Source organism: Vidua chalybeata, chromosome 4, assembly GCF_026979565.1.
Source record: "Vidua chalybeata isolate OUT-0048 chromosome 4, bVidCha1 merged haplotype, whole genome shotgun sequence".
NCBI classification, from domain to species: Eukaryota; Metazoa; Chordata; class Aves; order Passeriformes; family Viduidae; genus Vidua; species Vidua chalybeata.
Window position 1 is genome coordinate 70961985 of NC_071533.1, and position 21568 is coordinate 70983552.

Below are 21568 nucleotides of genomic sequence, written 5' to 3' on the forward strand. Positions count from 1 at the left end.
TGGCACCGGGGACACTGAGGTGGCACCGAGGACAGCGGTGCGACACACACGGCCCCCGAGTTGCGTTTATAGAGACCCTCATTAGCATATGATGAGTGGGCGCGGTTTGAGCTCATTAGCATGAGATGCGATAGCCGGCGTGGTTTTCAGTTGCTTTTCCGCACCGGGTGAGGCCTCAGGCGTGGATTTCGGTTCCTCATTAGCAGAAGATGATAGATTGGGCGTGGCTCTCAGTTCCTAATTAGCGCGAGAGTGGTTTCACCGTGGCGCGCGCTCGGGTGTTAATTCAGCTCTCGCCGAGGGTCTGGCGGCCCTACAAAACAGGACAGCCTTAAATCACCCATCCTATTTGTGACCCCATTTTTTGCGCCGGTGCAATTCCTCCCGTGTTACTCAACACCACAGAGGAAGGTTGGGGTGGAAAATATATTTTTGGGTCCAGCCTGGGCAGCCTGACAGAAAATGGTGGTGGAGGAAAAAAAAAAAAAAAACAACCCGTGTGGTTTTGATAGCTTATTAACGGCAGTAAATGAGTGTCATTTCCTGGCAGGGTGGCACTGGGGACAGTGGGGTGGCACAGGGGACACGTTGCTCACCCTCCTGCCTGCTCCTGCCGTCCCTCCTCGGCTCCCAGCGGCTCGCAGAGCAGAGGGACTCGTGCCATGCCGTGCCGTGCCGTGCCGCCAGCCGGGCAAAGGTCCTGCTGTGACCTCTGTCCCCAGCCCCACCCCGCGCCCGGCCATGGAGCTGCTGGGGGCTCTGAGCCCCCCGTGGTGGCTCCTGCTGCTCCTGCTCCTGGCCCTGCTGCTCTGGGCCACGCGCAGAAGCCCCTGGGAGCCCCGCGAGTGTCCCACGGACCTGACGGGCAAGACAGTGATTGTCACCGGAGCCAACAGCGGTGAGCAGGGAGGGGCGGCGGGGACACGTGTGGGGGTGAGGGGTGACCCGCAGGGGACGTGGGTGTCCCCTTGCCAGCCCAGGACCCCGGTCCCCGCTTTGGGAGTGCAAATGGCTGCAGAAGAAGCTGGTGGCCGGTCCCTGGGCACCCACAGTGCGCTCCTGGTGCCCCCTGCTCACCTCCCGAGGCCGGGCTGTGTCTCAGCCCTGTTAATGACTGACAGACAAGGCCACCACGGCCACCATGTCACACCAGGGACGGGATCACTGCTCCCACCGGTGTTCCACTGCCAAGCATGCGGTCAGGCTGGCACTGCTGGAGATGTTGGGACCCTCAGGCTGGGATTGGGATGTCCACATATGCCCAGGGACAGAGCGACCCCACACGTGCTGGGCTCCATCCCCTCCCCAGTGCCCATCATTTCCTGCTGGGTGGTTTTGGCTGTGGCAGGGGCTGCCCAAACCCTGGGGCGCGGACCCCAAAGGACCCCTCAGCAGAGGGATCAGCCCTCTCCATGTCCCGCAGGCATCGGCAAGAGCGTGGCCACGGACCTGGCGCGCCGGAACGCCCGCACCATCCTGGCGTGCCGGAGCCGGGAGCGGGGCCAGGCGGCCGTGGAGGAGATCCGAGCGGCCACCGGCAACCCGGCGGTGGTGCTGCGGCTGCTGGACACCGGCTCGCTGGCCTCGGTGCGTGCCTTCGCCAGCGCCGTGCTGCGCGAGGAGCCGCGGCTGGACGTGCTGGTGAACAACGCCGGCGTCACCGGTACGTGCCAGGCGAGGCCCCGCGGCCCCAGTGGGGTCCAGCACCCCGTCCCGGTGCCCCACGGCAATGCCCACCCTCCTTTCAGGGCTGCCCTTCGCCATCACGTCGGAGGGGTTGGAGCAAACCTTCGCCACCAACTACCTGGGCCCGTTCCTGCTCACCAACCTGCTCCTGGGTGAGTGCAGGGGTTGGGGGTGCCGGGGGGGCTCTGGGGACTCCTCCTCGCTCACCCCCCTGCTCGGCACAGACCTCCTGAAGGCCTCGGCGCCCGCCCGGGTGGTCAACGTGTCGTCGTTCCGGCACAGCGCGGGCACGGCCGACAGCGGGTACCTGACGGGGCAGCGGTGCCCAGGCGGGCACGACGCCGCCTACAACAGCACGAAGCTGATGAACGTGCTCTTCACCGCCGAGCTGGCACGGCGCCTGCAGGGCACAGGTGGGTGCCGGGCCATGCCAGGCTCAGCCGTGCCGTGTGGCACCCTGGGGACATCCCCTGTCCCAACTGCCTGCGCTCCTGTGCCAGATCTCAGGGGCTGCTGGCAGAGCCGGGGGGTCTGACACGGGTTAGAGACTCGCTGGGGTCCCCCACGGGTGGCAGAGCCGCGGGCTGGGGTCAGGCTGGGGGGCTGCTCCCCGAGGGATTTGGGGTCCCCGGGGTCCCCACCCTGCTGACGGTGCGGCCTCACAGGGGTGACGGCCAACGCGGTGAGCCCCGGCGTGGTGAGCACCAGCATCATGCGCCACTTCAGCTGGGCCGTGCGGGCGCTCTTCGTCCTCCTCCGCCCCTTCATGAAGGTGAGTGGGGCCGGGTCCCGCCCATCCCGGGGGGCAGCGGGGTGGGTGGGGGGTGCCAGACCCCTCCTCATCCCCATTTCCCCGCAGTCGGCCGAGCAGGGCGCTGCCAGCACCATCTTCTGCGCCATCTCGGAGGAAGCGGCGGGCGTCACCGGGAAATACTTCGACAGCAGCTGCCGGCTGGCGCTGCCCTCGGTGGCCGCCCGCGACGCCGCGCTGGCACGGAAGCTCTGGGAGGCATCGGAGCGGCTGACGGGGCTCACGGAGCAGGACTGAGCCACCGGGACGTCACCCCACACGGACGCCGCTCTGCTCCCCCTGTACCCACCCTGTGCTGCCGAGGGGACGCCACGGCGCCGGCCAGCTGTGACTGTGACACTTTTATTAAAAACGCCGGCGCTACTCCCAGGTGATGTCCAGCTCCAGCCGCTGCTTCCTCACGGCCTGCAGGAAGCTGTCGTAGTCGCGCCGGTGGATGTCGGGGCAGCGGGACAGGTCCAGGCGCCGCAGGGGCCCGTCGGAGCCCAGCAGCTGCCACACGGCGCCGGCGGACACGCGGCTCTCGGCCAGCGCCAGCTCCCGCAGCTCCCGCAGCCCCGGCCCCGCCAGCGCCGGCTCCAGCACCGAGTCCAGCGGGAAGGGCACGGCCAGCAGGCGCAGGGTCTGCAGCCGCGGGGCCTCGCACAGCAGCGAGGCCAGCGTGGAGCTCAGCACCGGCCCGTGCGCGGCCGGCACGGGCCCGGCCAGGGTCAGCGAGAAGCTCTGGAGCCGGGGCAGCCCCTGGGGCAGCAGGTCGGTGGCCCAGCGTGGTGGCGGGGTGGAGGGCTCCTCCTCGGGGGGCTCGTGGTGGGTGTGGGGGTCTGGCGGCGCTTCCAGCTCGGCGCTGAAGCTCTGCAGGCCGGGGCAGCTGGCGAGCAGGGCGGGCAGCGAGAGCGGGTCCCGGCAGCCGAAGCCGTGCAGGGTCAGGGTGCGCAGGCGGGTGCCCAGGCCCTGTGCCAGGGGCAGCACCTCTGCCAGCGCCCGGCCGTGCCGCCCGGAGCAGCCCAGCGTCAGCCGGGACAGGCACTTCCAGCCCGGCAGCTCCCGGAGCCCTGAGGGGCCGGGACTGTCCCCCAGCCACACGCTGACCTCCTCGGCCTGGGGACACACGGTGTGGACGGTGCCCAGGGCGTCCTCCTCCACCTCCTCCAGCTGCCGCAGGGGCAGCGTGAACGGGGCTCCCTCCGGTGCAGCCCCCCGGCCCCGCGCCAGCTCCTCCAGCGAGGGGAAACCCTCGGAGTCCTCGGTGCCGTCCAGCTGCCCCGAGTGGAGCAGCCGGAGCGCGTCCGGCACGGCGCCGTGCGCCAGCACCTCCAGGCACGGCAGGGCCAGCAGCAGGAAGGCCACGGCAGCCACCGTGTCCCGCTCCCCGGCGCGCTCCAGGTCGCGGGCCAGCAGGACGCGGAGCGCGGGGCAGCCCGGGCTCCGTTCCACGGGGTCGTAGCCCAGGTGGCGCAGGGCGCGCGGCGTCACCTTCTTGCAGCTGGACACGTCGAGCTCCCGCAGGTGGCGGCAGCAGGAGCCCACGGCCGAGAGCACCTGGACGTTGGCCTGGGTGTGGGCCAGCCCCAGGCGGCTCAGGCGTGGCAGCCCCTCGGCCACGTCCACCAGCACGGACGGCGAGAGCCGCCCGCAGCCGCCCAGGTCCAGCACGCTCAGGCCCTGCAGGCACACGGGGAGACCCTCAGTGGGGCGGGACCCTCAGCCACTCCCACCCCCTGCCCCATAGAGGGTGGGCAGGCCCTATCTGCTCCCCCTGTTCCAACCCCTCGGCCCATGGATGATGGCACCCCCAGCCACCCCACTGATGGTGGGCATCCCCAGCCCCACAGACCCTATCCCCCTATCCCCCCTGCCCTATGGAAAGTGGGCACCCCCAGCCCCACAAAGGACGGGGGGCTTTCCCATCCCCTTAGAGGGCGGTCACACCATCCTAACTCCCCCCTGCCCCACAGCCCTGCTCCCCCAGAGTGTGGTCACCCCCTGCCCCATGGAGGGTGGGCACCCCCAACCCCACTCCACAGCAGCCGTGCCCTCTGCCCACCTGGCAGCGCAGCACGATGAGGTGCCCCAGGGCGTTGTTGGCGAGGGCGGGGCAGGGCCGCAGGCTGAGCTGGCGCAGGTGTGGCAGCAGCAGCAGGTGCAGCGCCGCCCGCGACAGCCGCCGGCTCGTCCCCAGCAGCTGCAGCAGCTCCTGCACCAGCTCGCAGGCTGAGGGGAAACGGGGGGGTCAGCGAGGCCCGGGACCCCCCCCCTGCACCCACACGGGGGTCCCGGTGGCCTGAGTCACCCCCCCAGAGCTCACCCAGGTCGTTGAAGGGCCCCACGAGGAAGCGGAACTCGTACTCGTCCAGGTAGTTGTCGCTGTAGTCCTTGGCCCAGAGGCTCTGCATGTGCTGGGCCAGGCTCTGCAGGCACAGCGTGGTCAGCGTGGGCACTGCCCGCCGCCGGGGCATCCCTGGGACAGGGACAGGGACAGGGACAGTGAGGGACAGCCACCATGGGCACTGTGCAACCAGGACATCCCTGGGACAGGGACAGTCAGGGACAGCCACCATGGGCACTGTGCCACCAGGACATCCCTGGGACAGGGACAGTGAGGGACAGCCACCATGGGCACTGTGCAACCAGGACATCCCTGGGACAGGGACAGGGACACTCAGGGACAGCCATTGTGAGCACTGTGCCACCAGGACATCCCTGGGACAGGGACAGTCAGGGACAGCCACCATGGGCACTGTGCCACCAGGACATCCCTGGGACAGGGACAGTCAGGGACAGCCACCACGGGCACTGCTGGAGGGATGGGACACTCAGGGACGGGACAAGGCGCTGCCACCCCTCACAGCCCAACCTCATTTTGGGGTCATTTTGCCCCAAACTGCCTTGGAAACCGCCCGGTTCTGGTTTCACTCCATTCCCGGCGGGAATAAACCTGGGAATTATCCTGGGACTAAACCAGCACCGGGTACCGCGGCTCAGCCCCCGGAAACTCCTCCAGGACAGCCCAAAGCTCACCCACAGCTCCCGGCGGGCACCGGGCGGGATCCCTGGGCTGCGGGAGTTATCCCGGTGTTCACTTGCATGGGCTCCGGGAGTTATCCCAGTGTTCACTGGAACAGGCTCTGGGAGTTATCCCAGTGTTCACTGGAACAGGCTCCGGGAGTTATCCCAGTGTTCACTGGGATGGGTTCCAGGAGTTATCCCGGTGTTCACTGGGATGGGATCCCTGGGCTCCAGGAGTTATCCCGGTGTTCACCGGGATGGGCTCTGGGAGTTATCCCGGTGTTCACTGGAACAGGCTCTGGGAGTTATCCCGGTGTTCACCGGGATGGGCTCCGGGAGTTATCCCGGTGTTCACTGGAACAGGCTCCGGGAGTTATCCCGGTGTTCACTGGGATGGGATCCCTGGGCTCCAGGAGTTATCCTGCTGTTTACCGGGACGGGCTCTGGGAATTATCCCGGTGTTCACCGGAACAGGCTCCGAGAGTTATCCTGGTGTTCACCGGGACGGGCTCCGGGAGTTATCCCGGTGTTCACCGGGAGTTCTCCCTCGGCTCCAGGAGTTATCCCGGTGTTCTCCAGGACTGGGGACGCCCGGGCAGTGGCGCTGGCTGTGGTGTCCCTGGAATTCAGCAAGGGACGAATCCTGCTGGGCTCACAAAAACCTCAGCAAATCCCGGCTTTGGGTTCCTCAGGAAACATCCCAGTGCAACCCTGGGATGGGTAACTGGGATGGGGAGAGGGGCTGGGAGCTGGAGAAAGGGAGCTGGGATCAAGGGGAGTGGGAAAAACCCCTCTGGGATGGGGGAAAAGCCTTTAAAGGACCAGGGAAAGGTCCTTGGATATGGGAAAAGAGCAGCAGGGACTGGGAAAAAAGCCTGAGAAAAAGGAAGAGACCCCCGTGGGATCGGAAAAGAACCTGGGAAATGGGGAAAGAACCCTGGGAAATGGGAAAAAAAAAACCAGGGAAATGGGGAAAAACCCTGGGAAATTGGGGAAGAAAAACCCTGGGAAATGGGGGAAAAACCCTGGGAAATGGGGGAAAAACCCTGGGAAATGGGGAAAGCACCCTGGGAAATGGGGAAAAACCCTGGGAAATGGGGAAAGAGCCCTGGGAAATGGGGAAAGAGCCCTGGGAAATGGGGGAAAAAACTGGGAAATGGGGAAAAAAGCTCAGGTACTGGCAAAGGACCCTCTGGGACAGGAGGAGACCCCCGGGAACTGGGAAATCCCTCTGGGAAGCAGCTCAGGCACTGGAACACGGGAGCACGGTGAGTAATCAGGGCAGGGCCGTGTGCCACTGCCACTGCCACTGTCACTGTCACTGCCACCTTCACTGTCACCTCAGCTGGGCACGGCCTGCCCGGCGGGACACCGGGATGGGACACGGGGGATGGGACAGGGGGGATGGGATATTGAGATGGGACATGGAGGTGGGACACTGGGATGGGACATGGAGGTGGGACAGGGGATGGGACATTGAGATGGGACACCAGGGATAGGACACGGGGATAGGACACAGGGATGGGACATGGAGATGGGACATTGAGATGGGACACAGGGATGGGACATTGGGGATGGGACATTGATATGGGACACCGAGGATGGGACACCAGGATGGGACACTAAGGATGGGACAGGAAGGTGGGACACGGGGATGGGACACCAGGATGGGACACGGGGGATGGGACACGGGGGATGGGACATTGATATGGGACACGGAGATGGGACACGGAGATGGGACACGGGGATGGGACATGGAGATGGGACACCGGGGATGGGACATGGAGGTGGGACACCGGGGATGGGACACTAGGGATAGGACACGGGGGATGGGACATTGATATGGGACACGGAGATGGGACACGGGGGTGGGACACGGGGATGGGACATGGAGATGGGACATGGAGATGGGACACCGGGGATGGGACATGGAGGATGGGACACCGGGATCGAACACCGGGATGGGACACTGAGATAGGACACGGGGATGGGACACCGAGGGTGTGACACCGGGATGGCAGCGGATCACGGGGGATGGGCCCAGATTCTTCCCGGAGGAACCGGATCGGCTCCAGCGGGTGAAATTCCCCCCCTTTCCATCGGCGGCTTTGGGGACCCTTCCTCGGGCCACCACCTCCTTGGCAACACCTCCTGCGACCACCCCTTTGCTGTGGGCGAGCCGCGCCAGCTCGGGAGCACTTACCGAAGGCGTCCTCGTCCCGACTGATCCCGTCCCGCCGCGTTGCTTCCTCTTCTTCCTCATCCTCCTCCCCGGGCCTGGCCCCGCCATAACTCGCCCCTCCCTTTGGCTGGCTTCACTTCGCGCACTGCGCATGCGCAAAGCGTGAAGACCCCACTTTCTGCCCTTACTTCCCCCCCGCGGGCTGCCCCGCGACGTGCCTGATGCCCAGCGCGGCCGTACGGCCGCGCTGGGCATCAGGCACGTCGCGGGGCAGCCCGCGGGGGCTTCGTTGCCGGGCGGGGTCGACGGTACCGGGAGCGGCCGGGCCGGAGGTACCGGGAGAGGCCTGAGGGGGCCGGGGGTTCCCGGAGGGAGCTGGGAATGGGGAGAGACGCGGATTAGAGGCGGGGGAGAGAGAGGGAGGTGCGGTGGGACGGTGGGACGCCGAGCGCCGTTGCTTGCGGGGGTGCGTGAGAGGATCTGAGGGGTCTGAGGGGGGTCTGAGGGGGGAGTTTGAGGCTCTGCGTGAGGCGATTTTGGGGTCTGAGGGGGTTTAAAGGTGAAACCCGCTCTGTGTGTGGCGCGAAGTGGCTTTCAGGGGGATGCCTGAGGGGTTTTTAGGGGCTTCGAGGATTTTTAGGGAGAGTTTGTGGGGCTCGAAAAGGTTTTAGGGGGGTTTTAACGCGGTTACGGGGGGTGGATCTGAGGGGCGTTTAGGGACTCTGAGCAGTTTAACGGGGCGAGGAGGTGTTTGGGGGCATTTAGGGGGATTTGAGGACATTTTGGGGTTTTATGAGCGTCTGCAGGGGTATTTAGGGATGTTTAGGGGGGATTTAGGGGTTTTTAGGGGCATTTCAGGGTTGTGAGGGCTCTGCAGGGGCATTTAGTGGTATCTGGGGGGCATTTAGGGGTGTTTGGGGGTCATTTAGGGCTTTTTTGGGGAAATTTTTGGGGTTGTGGGAGGGTCTGTAGGGCTGTTTTGGGGGCATTTAGGGATGTTTTGGGGGGATTTAGGGTTTTTTAGGGGCATTTCAAGGTTTTGGGGGGTCTGCAGGGATATTTAGGGCTGTTTAGGGGCCATTTAGGGGTGTTTGGGGGCATTTTGGGGTTGTGGGAGGGTCTGTAGGGATGCTTTGGGGGTATTTAGGGACGTTTGGGCAGATTTAGGGATATTTAGAGGGCACTTAGAGGTGTTTGGGGAGGATTTAGGGTGGTTGGGGATGTTTAGGGGACATTTAGGGCTGTTTGATGACATTTAGGGATTTTTGGAGGGGATTTGGGGGTGTTTGAGGACATTTTTGGGGTTGTGGGAGGGTCTGTAGGGCCGTTTAGCAGGGATTTAGGGCTGTTTTGGGGGGATTTAGGGGATTTTAGGGTCATTTTGGGGTTGGGGGGTCTGCAGGGACATTTAGGGTTGTTTGAGGGCATTTAGGGCTGTTTGGGGATATTTTGGGGATGTTTAGGGATGTTTTAGGGGCATTTAGGGTTGTTTGATGGCATTTAGGGGTTTTTGGAGGGGATTTGGGGGTGTTTGAGGATATTTTTGGGGTTGTGGGAGGGTCTGTAGGGCTGTTTAGCAGGGATTTAGGGATGTTTTGGGGGCATTTAGGGGTCTTTGGGGATGTTTAGGGATCTTTAGGGGGCATTTAGGGTTTTTTGGAAGGGATTTGGGGGTGTTTGAGGACATTTTGGGGTTGTGGGAGGGTCTGTAGGGGTATTTGGGGGGTATTTAGGGATTTTGGGGGTATTTAGGGATGTTTAGAGGGCATTTAGGGGTGTCTGGGGGCATTTAGGGATGTTTTGGGGGGATTTAGGGGTCTTTAGGGTCATTTTGGGGTTGTGGGGGGGTCTGCAGGGACATTTAGGGTTGTTTGAGGGCATTTAGGGCTGTTTGGGGATGTTTTGGGGGTGTTTAGGGTTGTTTGATGGCATTTAGGGGTTTTTGGAGGGCATTTAGGGCTGTTTGGGGACATTTTTGGGGTGGTGGGAGGATCAGTAGGGCTGCTTAGAGGGCATTTAGGGCTGTTTTGGGGGTATTTAGGGATGTTTAGGGGGCATTTAGGGTTGTTTGATGGCATTTAGGGGTTTTTGGAGGGGATTTGGGGGTGTTTGAGGGCATTTTTGGGGTTGTGGGAGGGTCTGTAGGGCTGTTTAGCAGGGATTTAGGGCTGTTTTGGGGGGATTTAGGGGATTTTAGGGGCATTTCAGGGTTGTGGAGAGTCTGCAGGGACATTTAGGGGTATCTGGGGGGCATTTAGGGCTGTTTGATGGCATTTTGGGGTTGTGGGAGGGTCTGTAGGGCTGTTTACTGAGGATTTAGGGATATTTGGGGGCATTTAGGGATGCTTTGGGGGGATTTAGGGGTTTTTAGGGGCATTTTGGGATTGTGGGGGGTCTGCAGGGGCATTTAGGGCTGTTTTGGGGGCATTTAGAGGTATTTGAGGGCATTTTGGGGTTGTGGGAGGGTCTGTAGGGATGTTTTGGGGGTATTTAGGGATTTTAGGCAGATTTAGGGTTGTTTAGAGGGCATTTAGGATTGTTTGATGACATTTAGGGATTTTTGGAGGGGATTTGGGGGTGTTTGAGGACATTTTTGGGGTTGTGGGAGGGTCTGTAGGGCCGTTTAGCAGGGATTTAGGGCTGTTTTGGGGGGATTTAGGGGATTTTAGGGTCATTTTGGGGTTGGGGGGTCTGCAGGGACATTTAGGGTTGTTTGAGGGCATTTAGGGCTGTTTGGGGATATTTTGGGGATGTTTAGGGATGTTTTAGGGGCATGTAGGGTTGTTTGATGGCATTTAGGGGTTTTTGGAAGGGATTTGGGGGTGTTTGAGGGCATTTTTGGGGTTGTGGGAGGGTCTGTAGGGCTGTTTAGCAGGGATTTAGGGATGTTTTGGGGGCATTTAGGGGTGTTTGGGGATGTTTAGGGATCTTTAGGGGGCATTTAGGGTTTTTTGGAAGGGATTTGGGGGTGTTTGAGGACATTTTGGGGTTGTGGGAGGGTCTGTAGGGGTATTTGGGGGGTATTTAGGGATTTTGGGGGTATTTAGGGATGTTTAGAGGGCATTTAGGGGTGTCTGGGGGCATTTAGGGATGTTTTGGGGGATTTAGGGGTCTTTAGGGTCATTTTGGGGTTGTGGGGGGGTCTGCAGGGACATTTAGGGTTGTTTGAGGGCATTTAGGGCTGTTTGGGGATGTTTTGGGGGTGTTTAGGGTTGTTTGATGGCATTTAGGGGTTTTTGGAGGGGATTTGGGGGTGTTTGAGGGCATTTTTGGGGTTGTGGGAGGGTCTGTAGGGCTGTTTAGCGGGGATTTAGGGATGTTTGGGGGGATTTAGGGATGTTTGGGGAGATTTAGGGCTGTTTTGGGGGCATTCAGGGATGTTTGGGGGGATTTAGGGGCATTTAGGGATGTTTGGGGGAATTCAGGAGTTTTTGGGGTTGTGGGGGATCTGCAGGGGTATTTAGGGCTTGTTTGGGGGGATTTAGGGGTTGTGAGGGGATTTAGGGCTGTTTGAGGGAATTTAGGGCTTTTTAGGGTCATTTTAGGGTTGTGAGGGAGTCTGCAGGGATATTTAGGACTGTTTGGGGGAAATTAGGGCTTTTTAGGGTTGTGAGGGAGTCTGCAGGGGGATTTAGGGCTGTTTGGGGGGATTTAGGGGTTGTGGGGGGATTTAGGGGTTTTTAGGGTCATTTTGGGGTTGTGGGGGATCTGCAGGAGGATTTAGGGCTGTTTGGGGGGATTTAGGGGTTTTAGGGTCATTTTGGGGTTGTGAGGGAGTCTACAGGGATATTTAGGACTGTTTGGGGGAATTTAGGGGTGTTTGGGGGGATTTAGGGGTTTTTAGGGTCATTTTGGGGTTATGGGGGATCTGCAGTGATATTTAGGGTTGTTTGGGGGGATTTAGGGGTTTTAGGGTCATTTTGGGGTTGTGGAGGATCTGCAGGAGGATTTAGGGCTGTTTGGGGGGATTTAGGGGTTGTGGGGGGATTTAGGGGTTTTTAGGGTCATTTTGGGGTTGTGGGGGATCTGCAGGAGGATTTAGGGCTGTTTGGGGGGATTTAGGGCTGTTTGGGGGGATTTAGGGCTGTTTGGGGGGATTTAGGGGTTTTAGGGTCATTTTGGGGTTGTGAGGGAGTCTACAGGGATATTTAGGACTGTTTGGGGGAATTTAGGGGTGTTTGGGGGGATTTAGGGGTTTTTAGGGTCATTTTGGGGTTATGGGGGATCTGCAGTGATATTTAGGGTTGTTTTTGGGGATTTAGGGGTTTTAGGGTCATTTTGGGGTTGTGGAGGATCTGCAGGAGGATTTAGGGCTGTTTGGGGGGATTTAGGGGTTGTGGGGGGATTTAGGGGTTTTTAGGGTCATTTTGGGGTTGTGGGGGATCTGCAGGAGGATTTAGGGCTGTTTGGGGGGATTTAGGGCTGTTTGGGGGGATTTAGGGGTTTTAGGGTCATTTTGGGGTTGTGAGGGAGTCTACAGGGATATTTAGGACTGTTTGGGGGAATTTAGGGGTGTTTGGGGGGATTTAGGGGTTTTTAGGGTCATTTTGGGGTTATGGGGGATCTGCAGTGATATTTAGGGTTGTTTGGGGGGATTTAGGGGTTTTAGGGTCATTTTGGGGTTGTGGAGGATCTGCAGGAGGATTTAGGGCTGTTTGGGGGGATTTAGGGGTTGTGGGGGGATTTAGGGGTTTTTAGGGTCATTTTGGGGTTGTGGGGGATCTGCAGGAGGATTTAGGGCTGTTTGGGGGGATTTAGGGCTGTTTGGGGGGATTTAGGGGTTTTAGGGTCATTTTGGGGTTGTGAGGGAGTCTACAGGGATATTTAGGACTGTTTGGGGGAATTTAGGGGTGTTTGGGGGGATTTAGGGGTTTTTAGGGTCATTTTGGGGTTATGGGGGATCTGCAGTGATATTTAGGGTTGTTTGGGGGGATTTAGGGGTTTTAGGGTCATTTTGGGGTTGTGGAGGATCTGCAGGAGGATTTAGGGCTGTTTGGGGGGATTTAGGGGTTGTGGGGGGATTTAGGGATTTTTAGGGTCATTTTGGGGGATCTGCAGGGGGATTTAGGGCTGTTTGGGGGGATTTAGGGGTTTTTAGGGTCATTTTGGGGTTGTGGGGGATCTGCAGGGGGATTTAGGGCTGTTTGGGGTCAGTGTTGGGATGAGGACACGCTGGGATTTGGGAAGGTTGCCCCGGGGGTAATTAATGCCCAGCTAATTGGGGAGAGCTCATTAAGGGTGGCAGGGATGGATATTCCTGCTCCTGGCTCCAGGAAAAATCGGGATTTTCCAGCCGGGAATTCTAGCAGAGCACAACCCGCCCTCATTAGCACGACATGAATAATTAATTACAATTAATTAAGGGATGGAATGCAAGCAGGGCCCTTTACCTGTGTGAGGTGTGGTGGTGCCATCCCTCTCTCCACACTGGTCAGGGAATTCCAGAATTCCCAAATTCCCAAATTCCCATCAGGAGGGACCTTCCTGGGCTCTTCCACTGCAGGCAGGCCCCGATTTCCCGCAGCATTTTTGGGTTTTTCCTGTTGGATTTTCCAAATTCCAGCTCTGAATGGGAATTTCTGCAATTTCTGCATTCTCTGCTGCGTGTTTGTGACCTTGGAGCTTTTTTCCTTTCTCCCTCCATTCCCAAACCCAGAGCTGACTTTGGGAATAAACACAAAAAATTCAATTATTTTGGTTTATTTAAGGAGGAAAATGAGGAATTTTAATGGATTTCAGGGAGCTCTGAATGCTGATTCTCCAGAGCCTCAAATCCCACCCAAAAACTGCTGAAGTAAAATTTTGGGTGGGTTTTCACAGCCATTCCTGAGTTTTCCAGAGGAAAAATCCCAAAGAATGAAAAGTGGGAACTGCTCTGGCTGGATTGTGCAGAGAGCTCCCAGCTTCTCCAGGGATTGGGGTTTTTTTTGGAGGGTTTGGGGTTTTTTTGGAGGGATTGAGGTTTGGAGGGATTGGGGTTTTTTTTTTTTTTTTGTTTGAGGGATTTTTTTTTTTTGAGGGATTGGGTTTTTTTCTTTTTGGAAGGATTGGGGTTTTTTGGAGGGATTGGGGTTTGGAGGGATTGGGGTTTTATTTTGGAGGGATTGGGGGTTTTTTTTGAGGGATTGGGTTTTTTTTTTTTTGAGGGATCGGTTTGGTTTTTTTTATTTTGGAGGGATTGGGGTTTTTTTGGAGGGATTGGGGTTTTTTGTTTTTTTTTTTTTTGGAGGGATTGGGGTTTTTTGGAGGGAATGAAATTTCAGAGGGATTGGGGTTTTGAGGAATTGGGATCTTTTTGGAGAGAATGGGGTTTTGAGGGAATGGCATTTTTTGATGGATTGGTTTTTTTTTTTGTCGGGAATGAGATTTTGATGGATTTTTTTTTTTTTTTTTTGAGGGATTGGTGGTTTTTTTGGAGGGATAGTTTTTTTTTTTTTTTTGGAGGGAATGGGTTTTTTTGGAGGGATTGGAGTTTTTTTATGGACTGGGTTTTTTTTGGAGGGATTGGGGTTTTGATGGATTGGGGTTTTTTGGAGTGATTGGGGTTTTGACGGATTGGGTTTTTTTTGATGGATTGGTTTTTTTTGGAGGGATTTGGGTTTTTTGGAGGGATTGGGGTTTTGATGGATTGGGGTTTTTTGGAGGGATTGGGGTTTTTTGGAGGGATTGGGGTTTTTTGGAGGGATTGGGGTTTTGATGGATTGGGGTTTTTTGGAGTGATTGGGGTTTTGACGGATTGGGTTTTTTTTGATGGATTGGTTTTTTTTGGAGGGATTTGGGTTTTTTGGAGGGATTGGGGTTTTGATGGATTGGGGTTTTTTGGAGGGATTGGGGTTTTTTGGAGGGATTGGGGTTTTTTGGAGGGATTGGGGTTTTGATGCCTTGGGGTTTTGATGGATTGGGGTTTTTTGGAGGGATTGGGGTTTTTTGGAGGGATTGGGGTTTTGATGCCTTGGGGTTTTGATGGATTGGGGTTTATGGATCATGGAATGATTTCCAGCCCGGGTATTCCCCCCCTGCCCCATGCCCTCATCCACCAGCCCCCGAGCGAAGGGGCTGGTCAGGAATTCCGTAAGGAATGAGGGAATAAAGTTTAAAGCTGGGAATTGCTCAGAGCAAGATCCGAGGGGTTTTGGGAGAGTTCAAATCCAGGGATTTCTGCTCCGGCAGCGCAGCAAAGTCCCGCACGGACCGAGCGGTTCTGTCTCTCCCATTCCCCCTGCCCCGGGCGCTGAAATCCGCTTTTCCCGGGGAACGAGCCCGGTTGGAATCCCGCGGGCTGAGCTGAAATCAATCCACTGACCTCCCTCCCGCTGCATCCTCGGCGTGTCCGGGCCTTGCTGCGGCTACGGAGCAGCGATCCCAGGGCGGAGAGAGCCGGGAATGCGCCGGGATGATCCCGAGGGGTCGGGAAGGAAGGAGGGAGGGAGGCGGCTGCGGGGGCTGCGGTGCCGCGGTGCAGCCGAGCAGGGCGCAGGCTCCAGCGCCGGGTCCTAGCGCCGGCATCCGCCGCACCTGGAGTGCGGTCCCGAGGGGAAAAAGGGACCGGGAGGGACCTCGTGGCTCTCTGCAGGAGGGTGGAGCCGGCACGGGAGAGGGGACGGCGTTGGGTTGTGCCGGGTTCGGGTTGGATGTTGGGACAATTCCTTGGTGGAAAGGGTTGTCCAGCCCTGGCAGTGGTTAACTCCTCCAGCCCTGTGGATGTGGCACTTGGGGACATCCTTGGCAGTGCTGGGGGAGCGCTTGGACTCGATGGTCTCTGGGGAATTTGCACCCTAAAACCACTCTGTAATTCCACGGGAGCAGCTGTGAGATCCCAGTGGGTGACACCGTGTCCCCCCCTCGGTTTGTGTTGTTCCCAGGTGGCCTGGCTGGGTGACCTCATTTTGGGTGGTGGATGTCCCCAATTTGTTTAGTCAAACCCTGCAGAGAGGAACTGGGGACAAGGTCTGCAGGGACAGGAGCCAGGGAATGGCTCCCACTGGGAAAGGGGATCTTGGCTGGGATCTTGGCAAGGAATTCCTGGCTGGGATGGAATTCCCAGATTTGCTGTGGCTGCCCCTGGATCCCAGGCCAGGTTGGACTTTGGGGTTGGATCCACCTGGGGTAGTGGGAGCTGTCCCTGCCCATGGATGGGGTGGGGTTGGATGGATTTCAGGTCTTTTCCAAACCAAACCATTCCAGGATTCTGGAGCTCCTCTGCTCTGGGAGAGCTGGGAATGTTCCCCTGGAGAAGGGAAAATTCCAGGGAATGCTCAGAGCTCCTGAGGGGGCTCCAGGAGAGCTGGAGAGGGACTGGGGACAAGGGACAGAGGGACAGGAGCCAGGGAATGGCTCCCACTGGGAAAGATTGGGCTGGGATCTTGGCAAGGAATTCCTGGCTGGAATTCCCAGAGAATCCCTGGCAGTGCCCAAGGCCAGGCTGGACTTTGAGGTTGCAGCCACCTGGGACAGTGGGAGGTGTCCCTGCCATGGCAGGGCTGGCACTGGATGGGCTTTGAGGTCCCTTCCAACCCAAACCATTCCATGACTCCAGGATTCTGATTCCCCTCCACTTTTGGGGTCCCCTGGGAGTGTTCAGGGCTTGGAGAGGAATTAGAAAAGCCTTAAGCTCACTCTGCATTTATTTTGACTCATTAAAGACCAAACCTCAAATGCTAATTTAGGATTTCTCTCCTGCACTCACCCCTGACAAACTCAACCCCAAAATCAGCTTTGTGGAGGAATTTCACTGGGATGTGTGTGTAAAAAAAATACATTAAAGTGCACTAAGGTGGAATTTTGCTCCTGCTGGATAAAGAGTGGGAGTTTCTGAAGGTTTTTAACCTCCCTCCTCCTCGTGTGCCCTGAGCTGGGGGTGTTCCAGCTGCTCAGCAGGGGGCTGGCATGTGTCCCAGATCCCAGGGAAAAGCCTGGATGATGAGAGGGGGGGATATTTCTGGACTTCTTTTCTCTGTGCTGATGAATTACACAGAGAGTTTGGGCAGCAGGAAATCCATGTGGATCCTGCAGAGTGATGGCTGGGGTGGTTTGTGGGGGGATCCATGGCCTGGGAGGTGGCGTGGGTGGCACTGGGAATCCCTGGGAGTGATGTGGGTGGCACTGGGAATCCCTGGGATTGTCATAGGTGGCACTGGGAATCCCTGGGAGTGATGTGGGTGGCACTGGGAATCCCTGGGATTGTCATAGGTGGCACTGGGAATCATTGGGAGTGGCCTCGGTGGCACTGGGAATCCCTGGGAGTGATGTGGGTGGCACTGGGAATCCCTGAGAGTGGCCTGGGTGGCACTGGGAATCCCTGAGAGTGGCGTGGGTGGCACTGGGAATCCCTGAGAGTGGCGTGGGTGGCACTGGGAATCCCTGAGAGTGGCCTGGGTGGCACTGGGAATCCCTGGGAGTGGCGTGGGTGGCACTGGGAATCCCTGGGAGTGATGTGGGTGGCACTGGGAATCCCTGGGAGTGGCCTGGGTGGCACTGGGAATCCCTGGGATTGTCATAGGTGGCGCTGGGAATCCCTGGGTCTGACTTGGGTGGCACTGGGAACCATTGGGAGTGGCAGAGGTGACACTGGGAGTCCCTGGGAGTGGCATGGGTGGCACTGGGAATCCCTGGGATTGTCATAGGTGGCACTGGGAATCCCTGGGAGTGATATGGGTGGCACTGGGAATCCCAGGGATTGTCATAGGTGGCACTGGGAATCCCTGGGAGTGGCATAAGTGGCACTGGGAATCATTGGGAGTGGCCTCGGTGGCACTGGGAATCCCTGGGAGTGGCCTGGGTGGCACTGGGAATCCCTGGGAGTGGTATAGGTGGCTTCCTGTGCCCAGGGTCTCCTGTGCCAATCCCATCCCTGCTCAGTGCACCAGGAAATTTAATTCAGAGGTTTAATCAGATTTTGGGTGTGTTTCCCTGGAAAAACCCCACAAAGGTTTATTTATCCTGGGGATTTTTTCATCTTGGCATGGCAGTGCCTGAGTTTGGGGGAAAATTGGGATTTTTTCCTCTTTTTACAGAGATGTTTTAGCCCCAAATCCACAGGTTGTGGCAAGGGTGGAGCAGCCAAGCCCTGTTGGAGGTTGGGGTGTTCCCAGAGGGCTCTGGATCATCTCACAGAGCTTTAATTACCAAATTTTCCCATATCCCCTTAACTCAGGCACTCATAAAGCTCCTGTCCCACCTCAGCTTCTTGTTTAAGCTCAGGATCCTTGTGGCTCTTTCCCAGCTCAGGATTTTCCAGGATCCTTTCCCTCAGGGGCTCATTTTCACCCCAAATCTAAGCAGTAAATAAAGCAGGAGATGGTGAGTGGTGCCTGTGATTTTGTTGTGTTGAGAAATGGGGTATCAGTGACTCAAAAAGGCTTTTCCAGCTTAAAGGATTCCATGATTCTATTCTGTAATTCCATGATTTTCAGCACAGGTTTCCTAGAGAAGCTGTGGCTGCCCCTGGATCCCTGGAAGGTTCCAGGTTGGATGGGGCTTGGAGCAGCCTGGGATCCTATAAAATTGTGTTTGTGTGGAAAAAAAATCCCCTTGTGCTTCAGTTTAACGTGGAAAACTCCTACTGAGGAGGAGCAGGAGCTGTGTGACATTCCTAATTTTCTTTTTAAATTAACAACTACTCTTCTGCTCCACCTGGGAGCAAAGTCTGTCTGCTTTTTTTCCTGGTTTTGGGTTTGTCCTGCTATTCCCAGAGCTCTGGGGGAAGAGCAGTGAGGAATTCCCATATGCTGAGAGCTCACCCTTCCTCCCATCTGAATTCCTGCTGGAATTCCATGGCTGTTTCCCAGTTTTTCTTGCACTTAGAGGAAGCTTTCTGGAATTTGACTTCCCTCTTCAAGCTTTCTGGAATTTGAGTTCCCTCTTGGCATTCCTTGCAACACAACCCCTGCTGGTGCTCTGTGGGCTGAGCACTTTCCAAGTGTTTGTGTCCATGGCTTTTGTTCTGCTCCTGGGATCATCCAGGATCCCAGAGGAGGATCCTGCAGGGGAGAGGAAGAGCACAAATCCTCTATAATTTAGGAATTAGGAAGAAATCCTTCCCTGTGAGGGTGGGGAGGCCCTGGCACAGGGTGCCCAGGGAAGCTGTGGCTGCCCCTGGATTTCTGGAAGTGCCAGGTTGGACAGGGCTTGGAGCAGCCTGGCATGGTGAAAGCTGTCCCTGCACATGGCAGGGGGTGGAATTATTGGGATTTAAGGTCTCTTCCCACCTAAACCATTCCATGGGTTTATAAACAGGTGACACAGGTGATGTTTGCTCCCAGATTCTGGCAGGGAAGCAAGGCGAGCTTCCCAGAGGAGGTTTCTCCTTCTATGGATAAAATAATTCAGGTTTTCTAAATCTTCTAAACTGGTTTAGAATCTGAGGCTGAGGGGAAGGAGCTCATCCTCTTTGTACCTTTTTGGAGAATTTTGTGTGGGTTTTGTGCGTGTGAAGTTTCCTTTAAAGCCAGCCTGGAGAGGGGAAGCAGCTGGAGCTCCAGTGACCAGCAGATACCTGAGGTGACCACTCCTGGTGGTCCCAGTGAGAAATTCCCAGTTTCCAGCTGCGTTTGGTGTTGTTTATCCCAGCTGAGCATTGTTAAAGCTCCTTCCCTGAGGAGCATTCCCAAGGCTGCCGGAGCTCCAGGAGTGTTTCAGGGACAGGGTGGGATTGTCCTGGGCAGGGCGGGAGTTGGATCCCTGATCCCTGCATCCTGAGTTGGATCCTGTGGGTCGATTCCAGCTCGGGTTATCCTGTGGTTTGGGGGTGCTTCCATGTGTCGGGATGTCGGGCAGTGGCCAGTCCTGGTGGCTCCCAAATCCATTCCCTCGTTAGCCCGATTAGCACCGGGAGCAGTGCCCAGAAGAGGGGTGAGGGCGGGAATTTGGGATCTGTCAGCTCAGCCGGGAACAATGGGACACAATGTGTCACCTGTCACAGCCAGGAGCAGGACAATTAGTGATCATTTCAGCTGCCCGTCATTAACCCTTTGGGCTCCACCCGCCCACGGGTGCTGCTCCCGGGGATTTGGGACGAGCCCCGCTCTCCAGGGCGTTGTTTTTCCTCAAAATTCTCCACGAAGGCAAAAGCAAGTGGGGCAAGCCTTGGCTGGGGTCACGGCGGGAGGAATTTGGGGTGTCCCTGCCCAGTGGCCACCACAGGGCGAGCAGGAGGAGGCCTGGAGTGGCCCGGTGCCTCCTCCTGCGGGGAGCGTTAGGACCCAGCGAGCCGCCGGCGCCGTGACAAGTCTGGAGCGGCACTGGCGCACAGTGGCTCCATCGGCAGCGCTGGAATTCTCTGTATCCCTCCCTCGGAGCATCCTCGCCCAGAAAAGGGCTTCCCTCCCTCTTGGAGCGGCCGGCAGAGCCTCGGGGGAGGGGGGCCGCGGGGATGCTGGGATCGGCCGGGACGCTGGGAAGCGCCGCTGGATGCTGCCGGCCGTGAGAGCTGCTGGCTGCAGATCGGGAATCTCTGGAGCGCGGCAGCATGGCCCAGGGCAGGAGGCACGCGTCCGGCCGGGTAAGGGGGAGGGCTGACTCAACAGCTCTGCCGGCTCCTATCGCGACAGATCGCGACGCTGTCGCAGCGAAAATAGCGGGGTTTTGTAGGGGAATGAATTCTCGATTGTGCTCCCGTATCCCTGGAACGTGGCACCTCTCTCGCTGACAATAATGCCGGGAGGGGAGGTGGATGCTCCGGCTTGCGCCGGGGCCGGGTCTTTTGGCCGGACTTACCTGTCCGTGTAGGTGATTACCCCACATCATTACTGCGATTAATTAATTAAGCCTCCGCTCCGGCTCAGCCCCTTTGCCGGGGCTCCGGCACAGCCTTGCCGGGGCTGCTGAGCACAAAGATCCCGGCGTGTTTTGCTGCCTGCCGCGGGCTCCCCTCCCTCCGGGCCGCTTTTCCAGGCGGCACCGAGCGATGCCGAGCTTCCTTCCGCGGGCCTGGCAAGCGCTTCCAGGTTTTTCCGTATTGCAGCTACCCCTGGGCTGTGCGGTGCCAGCGGCCCCCCCGGCCCCGGGCCAGGCCTTTCCCGGGAGTTTCTGTCCCTGTCGCTGTGTCCCTGTGCGGCCGCCACGGTGACATTGTGTCCCAGACCCCGCTGGGCACCGCCAGCGCGTTTGGGCCTGGCTGTGCCAACTTGGCAACGACTCCAGGATGGAGCTGGGGAGGGCAGAGCCTCCCCCCCTCCCCACGGGACCCCCAGACCCTCCGTGGGTCCCGTGTCCTGGCTGCTGTGGGATCCACCAGGCCTGGAGCTGGTGGGATTTGGGCTGTGGCCGGAGGGATTTGGCTGTGGAGGGAAAACTTCCCAGCCCAAAGCCTTTTTTGCCCACCCCAGCAGGATCCCAGTGTGTCTGTGTGTATGGGTTTTTGGGGGCTGGAGCCCCACACCTGCCCCCCAAACCTCCCTGTTTTCCATGGGGGAGCAGGAGGAAGGGGGTGAGATTCCAACCTGAGTCCTGACAGCTTTGTCACAACAACCTGGGGGGCTCCAAGGGGATGGGGGCTCAGGGAAGGAGCAAAACACTGGCTCCAAGGGCTGATGGAGGGACATGGGGCAGGACTGGGAGTCCTGGGGGGTCCCAGGACAGCACTGTGAGTAGATTTTATCCCTATTTGGTTCACATGGATTTTGGAATGGGCACTGCAGAGACCACAGCTGTGCTGGCCCTTCCTGGGGCTGGAGCCACTGGCCACCCCAGCCGTGTCCCTTCTGGGTTTTGGGGACTCTGCTCCTGGTGTCCAGAGACACCCACACCCTCCCAGTTTGGCAGCCTGGAATCCAGTGCCACCATGACTTCATCCCAGTGCCACATCCTGGTGTCACCCACGGCAGCCACCCTCCATGCCAGGGTGATCCCTCCTTCCCACAGGGCTGTCGTGGCAGCAGCACCAG

At 58.2% G+C, this 21568-nt stretch overlaps 3 protein-coding genes across 9 annotated transcripts in view; 2 read left to right on the forward strand and 1 right to left on the reverse strand.

Annotated features, from left to right (window-relative positions):
- Positions 1-693: 693 nt before the first annotated feature.
- LOC128787373 (retinol dehydrogenase 13-like) lies at positions 694-2867 on the forward strand. Its single transcript, XM_053941456.1, has 6 exons — positions 694-898; positions 1424-1663; positions 1749-1838; positions 1911-2099; positions 2352-2458; positions 2546-2867. Exons 1-6 carry the CDS (start codon positions 742-744, stop codon positions 2732-2734), a joined length of 972 nt encoding a protein of 323 aa, XP_053797431.1. The 5' UTR covers positions 694-741; the 3' UTR covers positions 2735-2867.
- On the reverse strand, positions 2824-15004 carry LOC128787487 (uncharacterized). The gene is made up of 6 exons (XM_053941650.1): positions 14989-15004; positions 7874-8060; positions 7707-7816; positions 4803-4955; positions 4542-4708; positions 2824-4159 (listed from the first exon to the last, which is right to left on the reverse strand). Exons 1-6 carry the CDS (start codon positions 15002-15004, stop codon positions 2858-2860), a joined length of 1935 nt encoding a protein of 644 aa, XP_053797625.1. The 3' UTR covers positions 2824-2857.
- DCTN1 (dynactin subunit 1) overlaps positions 7925-21568 on the forward strand; it is a 56957-nt gene continuing 43313 nt past the window's right edge. For 5 of the 7 annotated variants that reach the window (XM_053941445.1, XM_053941446.1, XM_053941447.1 and 2 more), the window contains exon 1: positions 7925-8017. Coding sequence is in view for 1 of the 7 variants with exons in the window: in XM_053941452.1 (XP_053797427.1) it covers positions 20152-20184 (33 nt within the window). In the remaining 6 variants the exon portion in view is untranslated. Of the gene's footprint in view, positions 8018-19997; positions 20185-21568 lie in introns of those variants that run through there. The other 2 variants (XM_053941450.1, XM_053941452.1) reach the window with 2 other exon arrangements.

Coding starts and splice junctions, on each gene's coding strand:
- LOC128787373 (XM_053941456.1), top strand. CDS start 742: ATGGAGCTGCTGGGGGCTCTGAGCCCCCCGTGGTGGCTCCTGCTGCTC. Junction 899..1,423: donor TGTCACCGGAGCCAACAGCG/GTGAGCAGGGAG, acceptor CATGTCCCGCAG/GCATCGGCAAGAGCGTGGCC. Junction 2,459..2,545: donor TCCTCCGCCCCTTCATGAAG/GTGAGTGGGGCC, acceptor ATTTCCCCGCAG/TCGGCCGAGCAGGGCGCTGC.
- LOC128787487 (XM_053941650.1), bottom strand. Junction 4,956..7,706: donor TCGGGACGAGGACGCCTTCG/GTAAGTGCTCCC, acceptor TCCCTGTCCCAG/GGATGCCCCGGCGGCGGGCA. Junction 4,160..4,541: donor TCATCGTGCTGCGCTGCCAG/GTGGGCAGAGGG, acceptor GTGTGCCTGCAG/GGCCTGAGCGTGCTGGACCT.